The 13,952-nt window shown below is 36.9% G+C and overlaps 1 protein-coding gene and 1 pseudogene across 1 annotated transcript in view; one reads left to right on the top strand and one right to left on the bottom strand.

The window, feature by feature from the left end:
* Positions 1 to 13,287, bottom strand: part of LOC137974289 (octopine dehydrogenase-like) — a 32,619-nt gene extending 19,332 nt beyond the window's left edge. The window contains exon 1 of the mRNA XM_068821171.1: positions 13,194 to 13,287. Coding sequence (XP_068677272.1) covers positions 13,194 to 13,250 — 57 coding nt within the window. The 5' untranslated portion in view covers positions 13,251 to 13,287. The remainder of the gene's footprint in view (positions 1 to 13,193) is intronic.
* LOC137974130 (uncharacterized) lies at positions 2,740 to 7,183 on the top strand (annotated as a pseudogene).
* Positions 13,288 to 13,952: the final 665 nt, after the last annotated feature.

Here is a 13,952-nt window from a genome sequence, read left to right on the forward strand (position 1 = left end):
TTTTTTAGATCACCCATCCAGATACTAACCCCCCCAGATGGGGACAAAAACTTCAGTGAACTTTTGTATTAAAAAGCTGTCGGACGCTCGGAGTGCACGCTTAAACTTGTAATGAAGTTGTGAGGGAACTTGAAAATGATGAGCATGTCAGCTTAGAAGCCAATGTTTTTCGATTCCCTTTTATTTTCTTCAATCTTTCTGGGTTTACCGTAATTTCCGGACGATTACCCACACAGCAGATTACCCGCAGCGGTCTATTTTTGTCACAAGGGGGAAAAACGTTCAACAGATTACCCGCACCCCAAAACCGAAAAAATCTTGCTACTGTATTTCTGGGACAAGAACTCACAAACTTGGAGCGATGAATATTCCATGTTGTTGTTTACAAAGCAGAAGATCGATAGCATTTTCTGCTAAGAATTGGCTTTTAATAATGCAGCCTTAAACACTCTCCTTAGTCATTTCTGGTTTGTCTTGTTAAAACGACCTACATATCCAATGTATTAAAGCTAAGACTCGATAGAATACGAGTTGAAGGCCAACATCTTTACGATTGATCATTGAGCGCCATTTTGATAGGTTGAGAGAAAGTGGGGGCGAGTGTTAAAAATACCTGGGGCAAAAGACCGGGCCTATATAAGAAGTCGCTTAAAACGGGAAAATGCTCTATTACTCAAGCCAGGGGTAGCTAGGAACATTTCACTGATGCGCTGAACAATCCAGCAAATTTTTCACTGTAGTTAGTGTTTTGTTTACACACGTGCCTACAATCACGTTCTAAATAATTATGCGGTGCCGTGAAATATGTCGGCATCTTGTTTTGTAGCTTTGAGCGTGCTTTCACAAAAAATGCTTTCAATCTTTCATATACAAAATTGAAAGGAGTGCAGGTGAGAAATGCTTTTAAATTAAGCGAAGAAAAAAGCAGTGAAATACAGTAATCACTTTAACACTATTAATTTGTTTTTCATTCAATTTGCATCGGCTTTTATTGAGGGCTTTTAGAACACTAGAATAAAACATCACACAAATCTTGAATAGGAAGCATTTTCAGCTTGAACTACGGTAACAAACAAGCTTGGCAACACACAAGTTTTAAGGAAGCATCAGTTTAATTAAGTAGTAAAGGTTTGAAATTATTTAAACAAGATCGTAAAAGATTTGTTTTGAACGGAAAAATTTGTGGCATCACAAAATAAACACATTCGCATCTTGTTACTTTTTCAGCATTGAATTGTGTCTCACGATAACCTCTTTCTTAAAATTGAAAAGGATGTGTTAAAGTGAGAAATTCGTTCTCATTTACTTTTAATTAGGGGACAAGTTGTGACGTGGTCGAAGGGAAAGATTATTGTTTTTCATTCAATTTGCTTCGGCTTTCATCGCGCGGTTTTACAAAGACTACGGCAAATAAAGCATCATTTTAAAGATTGAATCAACGAACGAGGCAACACACAGATTTGAAGGAAGTGTTGGTTTAATTCTCCTCATTTTAACTTGTTTCAATCTGTCAAATTCTTACCTGAGATTTAAAAATTATCGCATTACCTGCACCTTCCTATTACCCGCAGCAACCGCGGTTTACTGGAAAATTAACGCATTACCCGCGGGTAATCGGCCGGAAATTACGGTAGTACTTTGCTAGTAACCACATGTCTTCTCAGGGGGCTATTTACCTAAGACTTCTACCATGGCACTACAATGATATACAATACCAAAACAATATCGTGTACTATTAGAGCTACATATTACACAAAGACAACTTGAATCTCCTGGAAGACAGTTGACAATATGGAATAAAGCGCTGTGTTACTGCACTACCACACGTAAGCAATCCGTGCCTATTTTTTTCTAAAGATAACAGGAATTTTTTCTTTCTGACAAATGATTTATAGGCTGGTAGCCAGGTTATTAACCTCAAAAAAAGATCTGTTTCCTCGTATGAAGGTGTGAGCCAAAGGGCCTCTGCTGGCACGACTTCTGGGTGACCCCTTAAATGGTCTTAATGACCCCTGACTTGAAAAAATTGCCTGGAATGCTGCAGTTCAATACCACCCAACTCAGTCCCTTCTGTTGTTGAGTAACACGCACCACAGGCAACCCAGTGTACGCTCATAGAGCGTCTAGTTAAGCAATAGAGGATTTATTTTCCGTGTTTCCATAGCCCCATCTCATCTAAACATGAGGGGGAGATTGGAGAATTCGAGACAGTCATGCAAACCCAAGACGCAGCTGAGGGTTTGCATAACTTTCGAGAATTCTTCCAACTCCCCCAAGTGTTCAGATGAGGCTATGGAAACACAGAAAATAAGTCCTCTATTGCTTTTATAAAATATTCCTCAAAGAGAATTCGACAAGTAAAGGAAAATGCTGGTTTTCTACTTCTTGATTGAAACAGATTTTCTTGATAAACGCTCATATTTCCTACCAGCCAATTAAAACACTTGTCTGACAATACACAACCAATCAAAATTTGTGTGATATCACAGCCGTGTTTTCATACTCTCATCTAAACACAGCTATTGACCAATGAGAGTGCGCGTACTATTCCAATTATTTTATAATATATGATATTTGCTTGTACTACATAATTTATGTCGTAAAAAAGGTTGCTGTTATTCATCGTGGTGAAGTACAATAATAATAAAGTACTCTCGTTTGTCTCACGATGTGGTGACTTGTGATGTACAACTGTAGATCGCGACGTTTCAACTGCATACTGCTAGTCTTCATCAGGCGATGAGGTCGACTGGTTACGCGTCACCTTTAAATTTTAAACAGAATGCTCCGCTCCGCCGCGTTGTCCCTAAAGATCTACAAGTTCAAACGCCAGTTCCCACAAAGGGCGCACGCAGAGTCGCTGAACTTGCATCCATGAGATTCCTAAGGGAACGGATCAGACTTACACAGATGGCAAAGAGAGATGCAAAGAAGGAAGCAGAATCCACAACACAGAGTATAACATCCGCTCTCTCGACAAACGACGCCAACAGGATAATAGAACAGATCAAGACAAACACCCAGCGAGTCTTTAACACCCCCAAAGACAGACATATGCAGAAATTTGATAAACGTCTGCGCGAGAAACACGTGGCTACGTCACCAATTGATATGCCGTATGTTGACAAAACTAACTGGGTCATTAATTTAACTTCTACATGTAGGACCTTCGACGATGCCAAGATAGCCCTGCTGAAGAAAGAACTGAACTTGGCCGTAACTCCTGCATACATCCCTGCCACGAAGATTATCGCCAAGGTCGAATCAGCCACCAGACAACTCGACGCTGAACAAGCAGACACTGTCAGGAGAGCTGTTAACAATATCCTTCAACAGGCAGAACCACCAGAGCCCAACATCACGAAGGAATCAAAGACGCCCTTTAAGGCTTAAAAGAGGACGAGTCCAACAAGGTGCTCCCAGCGGACAAAGGGTGCGCTAGCGTAGTCATGGATACCGACACCTATCACACTGAGATATCTCCCCTCATCGAGAAGGGACCATACCAGCTGCTCAACAAAGACCCGACAGACCGTCTGACCCGAAAATTGTCCGAAAAGCTACTAACCTTGAAGCGAAGCGGATATCTATCAGAGAAAGATTCACAAGGCCGATGTACCCTTAAGACCTATTTCATCATGCGTTAACACCTTCGCATATTTATCTGCTTACTTAGCTAACATCTTATCTCCTTTAATTATTGTTTTTACTATATTGTTCCAGTTTTTACTATATTGTATGAGGTAGATCAGATGCCTTGCCAAGACTCTTTTGAATTTAGAGATTTTAAAAGGTTTAATAGTGACTTGTTTAAAATGGCGTTGGATGTTGTGGACTGGTCACCAGTCTTCAGTTCTTTTGATGTTAATGAGAGTCTGTCCCATTTCCTTCAGTACATATTCAATAGCGTAAGCAACAAACATGCGCCTTTGAAATCATTTTAAGTTAGAAATTCAGCTTCTAAACCGTGGATAACTTAGGACTAAAAAAATCAATAAAAGTGCGGGACAAACTTTACAAAAAATGGCTAATTACCCGGAACCCATCATTTCTGAAAAAATATAAACTTTATCGTAATAAAATTACTTTCATAAAGGAATTATATCGCACCTCATATTAAACTCAAGTCCTTGCGTACTCTACTAATGCAAAGAAGATGTGGGATAATATTAATTTCATTATTAATAAAAAGCATCCATCTTCAACTATAGACAAACTTCATGTTGGAAACAAACAATATCATCATTCTGCATCTATTTCCAATCTCTTAAACAAGTTTTTTGGTGATATACCTACTAAACTTGCTTCTATAAGCTGCCAAAGTCTAATTGTCAATTTACTTCTTATCTTAGACAAAATAAGTCTAAATTTTGTTTTAGACCTGCTAATGAGATACAGGTTTTTCTTCTTCTCGAGAATCTTGATGGCAGAAAATCTTTCGGAGTGGACAAAGTCCATCCTTTTTTACTTTCTGTAGCGGCATTTCAGATCTTTCGCCGTGTTACCCATATTATTAACATGTCTATTAAACAAGGTATTTTCCCAGAGAAATTAAAAATCGCAAAAGTGATTCCTGTCTTCAAGCAGGGTTCTCGTTTAGAGTGTGATAATTATAGACCATTATTTCTGCTCTTCCTGCATTAGCCAAAATTGTTGAAAAATATATATTTACTCAATTAAGTCATTATTTTTTTACTGAAGATATTATCGTTTTTAATCAATGGATTTAAGCCAGGTTGCACTACTGTGGATTGTCTTGTAGATCTTGTAGAGGAAATTTCTACAACTCTTGATCAAGGTGATTACGCTGTATGAATTTTCTTGGACTTAAGCAAAGCATTTGACACTGTTAACCATTCAATACTATTGTCTAAATTACTTTTTTATAGTATTTCAAATTCTGATATTATTCGGTTTAAATCTTATTTGAACAAGAGGAAACAAAGAGTATCTGTGAATGGTGTTATGTCTGATACCATTTCTATCTTAACTGGTGTTCCTCAGGGCTTAAACCTTGGACCATTGCTATTTGTAGTATATATCAATGACTTTATCCAAGCTTCCAATTTCTTCACTATGAGACTTTTTGCTGATGATACCTCTCTAACAGCCTCTGATAAAAATATAGACAAACTTTTGCTGCAAGTTAATTCAGAACTTATAAATATCTATGACTGGTTATGAGCTAATAAGTTAACTTTAAACCTAAAGAAAACAAAATATCTTATTTTCCAACCGCGTAAAAAAATAAATTACAACTTACTTCCTCCATTAACATTAGCAGGTCAATGTCTTGAACAAGTCACATGTCTGAAATTTTTAGGTATCTGTATCGATGATCACTTATCCTGGCATGATCATACATGGCTTCTGATAGGATGCGGAAAAAAATGAAAGATTACGCGGAAATTTTTGGCCATATTGTGCGGAAACATGCGTTGATTATGCGGAAATTACACCGGATTATGCGGAAATTTAAACAAGTTATAAAACTAATAATTAGGCCCGTCCAATGTGTTTACATGCTTACGGTAAATCCGTAATCGAAATTGCAACCAATACAATCGCATTTGTGACCGAATTTTTGCCCTTTGGGATTAAAATACATGAGGAGTCACCAATTTGCGACCAGCTTTCACCGTTGAAATAAAAGGGTTAGCAGTTGGGATTTTGCCGCAACGTTTGGTAAAATAAATAAAGGGATAAAAAATTATTTTGTTTCTTGTCATGAATTTTGTTTCAATTTGAAGATAATGGAGCAAAATTGTAATACCTTTGGAGCACGATCCATTCCCTCGATCATTGACTTAGTTTCTTATCAGTCACGTCATTAGCTGAAATGTAACTGTTTCTCGTCCAATGGAAAGCATTGTAGGAACAAAAACTAGTGTCCAGGCTCATTGGCGAAAAAAAGCGCGGAAACTGCTTACGATCTTTCATCTTGCGAACGAAATGGTGTGTTTTCTTCAATGTTCAGGAAAATAAGCGTTTCAAAACAGTCATTTTCTTCGGCTTTTATGTTTTTGAGGATGTTAAGGAGCTGCTTTATCACTAATATCGGGTATTTCTTCTGTTTTTTGCGGAAAATATCGGAATTATGCGGAAGATGCGGATTTCAGTGAATTATGCGGATCCTCATCGCCGCATCCTGTCAGATGCCATGATCATATAACATATATTTGTGATAAAATTAGCAAGTGTATTAATATTATGATCAAGGTAAAGCGTTATTTAGGTAATCAATGTTTGACTAGTATTTATTATTCTCTTACTTACCCTTATTTTATATATGGTTGCATTCTGTGGGGTAATAATTATGAAAACCCATTACTGCAGCTTATAAGACTCCAAAACAAAGCAATTAGAATTATTAATGATGTTCCTTTACAAGATCATAATTACTCCACATTATGTTAACTTAGGTTTATTGAAATTTCGCGATGTTGTTAAAATGTATACTTGTTTATTTCTTTATGATCATCTTTGTGATAACAAGCCATGTAATTTTTCAATATCCCTAGTTTCTGAGCAACATAATTATTCCACACGGACTGCAACTTCTCTACAATTATTCCTTACTCTAGGACAAACATAAGAAAATTCTGCCCTACTGTTATTGGTCAATATTTTTGGAATGATCTTCCTTTTTCCGTTCGAAATATATCCTCGAAAATTCTTTTCAAAAAAGCAGTTTTCAAATATTATTTTGCTCAGTACTATAAATCTCCTTGACTCGTGCCATGATGTACGTTGTGTGTGTGCATAATGTATGTGTCTGTGTACATGTGCTTATGTGTGTTTATTTATTTATCATTATTTCTTATTCTTATGTATGGACTTATTGTAAAGAGCTATAAATTATAATCAGTGTTAATGGGCACTAAATAAATTAGTTTTTACTATATCCTGCCCTTCTCCATTTTATTTCTTATACTTAAATTAATTATTCTATTTTGTTTGGAGAAAATATTAAAAATAAATTTAAAAAAAATAAAAAATAAAATTAACAAGTAACTCGGGTTTCACGGTGACTAATTCAGCTCACTTCGTATATACCATTAGCAGCGAGACTATCCGAGCTAACGAAATCATGGTGTCTTTCGACGTGGACGAATCGCTGTTTACCAACGTTCCTATCGACGCCGCTGTACAAACCGCGCTACAGAGTCTAGTAAATCTTTAATTCCATAGTTTCTCCGTTTTGTTATTGACACAATTATTTGGTAGTAGGACTTCGTGTCGTACAACTCACTAATCTTGCTTGATTACTCCCTGAATTGCACTCCACTCAGTCCTATTACCATTACTTATTACAAACAATTATTATCATTTCAAATGAGATTTGATAGGAATCTTCTTTTAGTAATGGTAATAGGAATGAGTGGAGTCCAATTCAGTCTGTAATCTTACGAGTGGTTAACAAAATCGGACTACTCACTGCAGTGCATAAACTACCCCGATTCGTCTAAACGGACGATCCATGTGAGTGAAAGACTTTCCTGGCAATGCATTTTGTGTTTTAACTCCGCGGCTCTAGCGTAGAAAAGTTTGTTTTCGATCTAAAGCATAACTGGTGCAATGACCTTTACGAAAACATTTTTGTCGTTTATTCACGTAGCCGTTTCTTTGTACATCTTTTTTGCAATTCCATCGCTTTTTGCGTTCGATAGAACGCAGTTCAAATGCAGACCGAATGCAGACTTTTTGGGACAACCCGTGCATCGATCTTGAGACTCCAAATTGTGCCCACCACAGATTACAGCACGGAGAAACACAAATGACATCATCTCCAAGCCTGTGCACATCATAGCAAAGCACGTGCATGCAAGATGATTTTGTTTCTCTATCGTCTGTCGGATAGTCAGATAGTCACGATTTTTCAACCTTTCAATGGAAAAGTCCAAATAATACTACCCTACAGTAGGAAAATACCAAACAAATAATACAAAACCAACGACAGCCATGACACAAAACACCGTGTTGGCTTTCAAATGCAAAACCTATGATACATTGTTATTTTTAACGTATGACACCTACTACAACTATTTGTATGTTCTTGTCCATCATGTCTATTGAGAGACCAGTCTATTGAGAGACCAGACAGCCATATAGATCTTGTAAATGCATGTCACTGTAATATGTTTCGATTCGTATTTCAATTTTATTTCCTATTGCGGTCTTCTAAATGTTTGTTTTACATTTTAACGGAGCTCCGCGCGCGCGGAGCACCATAGTTAAGAAAATATGGTAACCCATCAATGCGAGAAATTTTGGTTTTTTAGCCATGATGTCATAGATCGTCCGTACGTCCGTCCGTCCACCCACCCCTCCATGTATATGCCAATGTGACGCGAATCACGTAACCATATCACGGGCTCAAGTTTAAAGCTCATCCCAGGAGGCAATACCCCAGTTGACACTCTAGCTAGTTAAAGCAAGGGGGACTTTTGTCTGATTGGTTGATAATTTGCTTGTGCCCAGGCTTTTTTGACACGCGCGCCAACCAAATAACAAACAAAATGGCGGCCGAAGATGTCTCGTTCTATTGCTTGCTCCAGGGATTTCTTATAGCAACAGCATCGTTTACACCTTTTTTTCTTTGGGAATAGCGGTATTTCAGTGGTAAAATTTCTTCACAGTCTTGCGCTCTAGCGAAATTTTCTTGCAATTTTAGTCGGTGGCTTCATGCACATAGATAGATTGAAGTGGCAGTTCAGCCTAGGCCGCGGTGTCAGTTGAAGTCTGCTAAGGTAAGATGAGTTCGCTATTCCTTTCGTTTTGTGTATAATCTCAAGCTAACATACGCAACCACAGCCTATAAAATGTTCTTTTAAAAATTAATGTGTTTTACTTTCCTTCTTGTCAACAGAAAAAACCTAGCTTACAAGAAATGCCAGCGTTGTTAACGTCCTCTTCTTCACCAGTTCCTAAATTTTAATTACTAGTTTCAACTAGCAACTTGTGTGGAGGTTTTACTATAACGCCATGGATTGAAATCAGGGGTTAGATAATAGGGGATCTGTAGGAAGCTGCACAGTAGATAGTTGATGAAGGTGCATGCGAGCTATTGCTATTTCCTATTTTTCTGTGTCTTTAAACTTCGATTGTTTTTCAGGGAAAATTTCCTCTTTTTGTGCTCATGGCTTGAGAAAAATGTTGTAAGCTTGTGCTTCATGTTGACCAAACAATTATTTTGAATCTCGCAATGATGACTATAATTATGCATTTCCATTTAAATACTGCTATTTTGTTCCTACTTTTAGGCTAAAAAAACCCGATTTTCTTCTTCTTATTTTTTGTTACCCTTTTATCCACTTGACACCCTGTAAATAGCAATTTGTTGAAACCCCGTATACATTATGTGGAGGGAAACGCATGCATGCCAAAACACTATAATTTATACAGATAAACTTATATTTCACATTAATTTAATTTAACTCTGAACTACCAAATATTTATCACTTGCTTTGTGCTAACAAGTCAACTTGAAATTTAAATAAAACTCAATATTTTATCTCTTTATGAATTATCAAATCCGCTTTTTCCATCTAAATTTATTACCGCTTAATTACTGGCTTGAGCATCTAGACCTTCTTTTCTTTTATAAATGTGAATCAGGGATTATTCAGTTAAACTTAGAAAATTATGTTAAGTACTGTAACAGTAAATCATGCCATGGTTCCTCTGGACTTTATCTAACAACAGCTTATTTTAGAACTTCACTTTTTAGGGATTCGTTTTTTATCAGACTTTCCAATATTTGGAATGCTATTCCTGGTGATATCAAAGCAGAAACTACTTTGTCTTTTTTTAAAGCTAAGCTTAAGTCTTTCTATTTTGTCAGGTTATCATTACCACACTTTTAAGTGTTGCAAAGTTAATAGTTTCTCTGTTTGCTCTTGTTGATTTTAGTACCTTTTTCCCATATATATTTTTTCATCTTGGGCTGGGTTGGGTGTTCTAGTTTTGAGGGGTTGGGTTTTGGGGTGTAAATACCTTGTAGGGGACTTCTACCTTGTAGGTATTAATTATTTTTATATCATTCGCTAATTTACCCATATTCACTAAATAACTGCATATCTACATGTATCTTCATACTAGATTCTGCAAAATCTTAAAAAGACATAACGCAGGTGGTCAGTTGGGACTGGTTAGTGTAGTAGTTTCACTTTAAAAGCATTGTTATCATCAAGGCTGAGTACCTCACGGGGGAATTTATATGCAACGAGTGAACAGTCAAATGTGACCTGTGTTTTAGACCCGCTGTTCCCCTACAAGATTATATTACCCCACATTACCTTTCCTTAGGTATATTGAAATTTCACGAGAGTTATTGTTTAAATGTACACATTGGTTTCTAAGCAATGTAAAATAATATTCAACTCAGGATGCATCTTTGCAGCATTTATTCCTTCCTTCCTAATGCTACATGTATAACCGGTATAAGACAATTCTGCTCATCTGTTATTGGAAAATACTTTTGGAATGACCTTCCTCTTTCTCTTTGAAACAGTATATCTAAAACCCTGTTTTAAAAAACATCTTTTTAATACTATTTTGCCTAATACTGATTTCCTTACTCACTGGTATGTACACCTGTATTTGCTTATTTATCAGACAGTCTAAATATTGCAACTGAATGGATATCCTGTTCAATGGATTGAGTACAACCGGTACATTTAAGTTAAGAACATAATAATCATTCCTTGCCTGAGATCGTTGTTCACTTGAATGTATTCACATTATTGATTGCAATCACAAATGTTTTACCTGGTTATGTCATAATTATTATTTTAATGAAGCATTTCACACAATTTTAAGGTATGATGACTTCCAAAACAGTCAACTTGTACTTTCTTTCTTGTAAATAACATAACAAAATTTGTAGAAACTACCTTTAATGTTGAAATAATAATTTATGGCCAACCTGTGTAAATTGTGTAAATGGAGAGAGAGAGGTAATAATATTGTTATAGTTTTTTGTCACACTTAGTTATTAACTTAAACACATAAACCAAATTGGCTAACTCAATGTTGTACCCAATTCAAATCTCTTGGGGATAAGATTCTTTGTGTATTGTATTGTATTTGCATTATAACGTAGCATTCACATTCAAATGATATGGAAATACCTGGAACAATTTTAATAACTTTTACTTTTTAAGCCTCCAAAAGTTGTCTGTCCTCTGACTTTTTAAACTGTACATAGGAATTCATATGTCAAGGTTTGGACTGCAAATCTCAAAAGGATTCTTTTGGAGTGCCTAGATCTCTCTTGGCTCAGGTAGTACAATTAAACTGCTACATAATTATATAATTTTTAATAAGAGAATAATTACAGGAAAGTGCTTCATGTACTTGTTAGTGACTGAGTTGCAAAGTGCAATGCCCATTTTTAAAGTTTGTTCACCCCTGTGCACTTCACTGAAAATACTGCATTTGCAAAACAGGGTTTGAAAACCAGATGAAATTCTCTTAGCAACAATGCTAACTTTACACCTAAGTTAGTCCCCTCTTAAAAATTTAAATTTCTATCTCGAAACTGCAAACAAACGGTTGTGTGACAATGTGATCCACAAAATGTCACGCCATCACTGATATGTAGAAGCAAATATGTCTGCTTAGATGGCTCTGCTTCGAACATTATTTTGACCAACGGGTGCACTATTTAAATTTCTTTCAATTTCACCAAATTATTAAGGTAGTCCTTGAAAATCTTTTGACGAAGCCGATCCCCATATCACGATTTAGGTATTGAGTTATAAACAGAAATGCAGAGGCATTCAAGTTTTTAAGTGCAATCTAATTCCACTCCCGAGCTGTCGTATTGACAAGAAATGACAAAAAAAGTTAACAGAAGAATCCACAAAATAATCATTTGGCCTGAATTAAATTTAAGGTTTGTAGGACTTGGTGAGGCCATAATACTAATATTTTCAAAATGATATCCGACCAACGGAACTTTGTCTGGCTAGGGCGCATTGGGAGTGCACCATGAAACGTTACCAGATTTGGCCAACAAGTAGTATACTAACAGAGGCATTCCCCGTTAACGGGAATTCCCACATCACAAAGCGAGACAAAAGTCTCAGGGGTATGGCCACAAATTTCCACTTGAGGTAAAACAAAAACTAAATTTATTAATCAAAACATTCATCTCACCTAACAACAAAAATCATGGGTTTTAAACGACAACTGTACGGCATCAAATGGAAGGACTAGTTAATTTAAGTGTTGTGCTCGAGTTAAACGAAGAAATGATGCAAAAGAAAAAGGTGAGATATTCTTGTTGAACAACAGTATGGAATATAAAACGGCAGGTATATTTTGCAGGTTGCAGGTTGCAGGTTGAAATTTACCGTGACTGTTACATGAATAGCTAACCTTAGGCCTAATTAGGCCTAAAAACGTTTCTTTAGGCCTCCTTAGGCCTAAAAAAGTTTCTTTAGGCCTCCTTAGGCCTAAAAAAGTTTCTTTAGGCCTAAGGTTACCTACATTGTATTCATGTAACAGTCACGGTAAATTTCAACCTGTAACCTGCAAAATATACCAGCCGAATATAAAATGACAACAACACCATATCTTTATCTCCACAAAACGAAGCAAACAAGAACCTAAAATAGGAACTCGAGGAATCAACGATGAGTTGCACTTACCAACACAGTGATATTTATTTAGTTGGACATTAACTACGATCTGAAGCAGACCCTTGGACAGCACAAAAATGGATCGAAAGTGTGCTCGCCAAATACTCGTTGCAGACAAACCGACACCTCGACACAAAAAGACTTTCATCGACCGCAAAACTTTAATAATCGATGTCACACAAGATTTTTTGTCTTAACCTTGAGTTGCTTTTCGCGGTAATACATGTATAAGGCTGTTCCTCTTCATCATAACAAAAACGTGAAGCGAGGCTAGCGACGAAAAATCGCTGTGACTCGTGTACAGTATGTTGCCTAGTATCCGATCGGTACCAGTATACGACTTAGCTCTTTCGGCTAAGGAAGGAAAATTATAGTAGTTTTAAACTGAAGTGGTCGGATACTGGGCAACATAGCCCGATAAATTTGAATTTATTCGGAACGTCATCAAACAAAACTGAAATCATCTCCCACTAAAAACGCGATAAAGGGCCTTGAGAGTCCTATAAAAGTAATCGATTTAGTTTGAACAGGAAATATGTCCCTTACTTTTTCAGATGATGCCTGGCTTTGGTTACAAGTTTCGTCTTGTCTCTTGTCTGCCATCCTCGTAAGAACTTTGCACTCAAGTGTTTACGACAACACCGCGGCAAAATGAGTGCGCAGGCTTGAGCCACGCGCGAATCTTTTCCACGCGCGAGGGACTGGTACCAATTAAATTTGCAATAGGAGAACAGCGCGGCAAAATGGCGGCAAGTTAAATTCTCTGTGTTTGTTTTCATTTTGCGATGATAAGGACAACACTACTTTGATAAGGTTTAAATTTTGAAGAGAGCTTCCTGAAAGACTAATCTTCCGTGTGTCTTTTCAAACCAAAAAACTATGGTTCAAACCAGGAGAATTTTTACCTTGCATTCGAGCGCTAGAGCAAAAGGACGAAGTTTGTAATGTTATTAGTCGCGATGGTCTCTGCGTTGGTAAACTTCTGGGGGGAAAACTGTGCACTGAGATGGAAAACGCGGGGTAAACATCTTTGCAAGGGCACAGTGGTAATTTCTACTGCGAAGATGGCTTCTGTTGCTCCTGTTGAACGAGGAAATTGTCTGCTTGTTTCATTGGAATCATTTGAAAGCGAGAAATAAGTTCTTTTCATGCCCGCATCCCACTCATTCGGCAACTTGGATAAGTCACTTCCCTGCCCTCCATTCTCATATTTTACAACACTAGTTACTTTTCCAAGAGCAAGGCAATAAAATAAAGAAAAGAAATCTTAATTTTAAGAGAGGATCGCAAAAAAGTTTTGAAACT

This window comes from Montipora foliosa, chromosome 10 (genome assembly GCF_036669935.1).
Source record: "Montipora foliosa isolate CH-2021 chromosome 10, ASM3666993v2, whole genome shotgun sequence".
Classification (NCBI taxonomy): Eukaryota; Metazoa; Cnidaria; class Anthozoa; order Scleractinia; family Acroporidae; genus Montipora; species Montipora foliosa.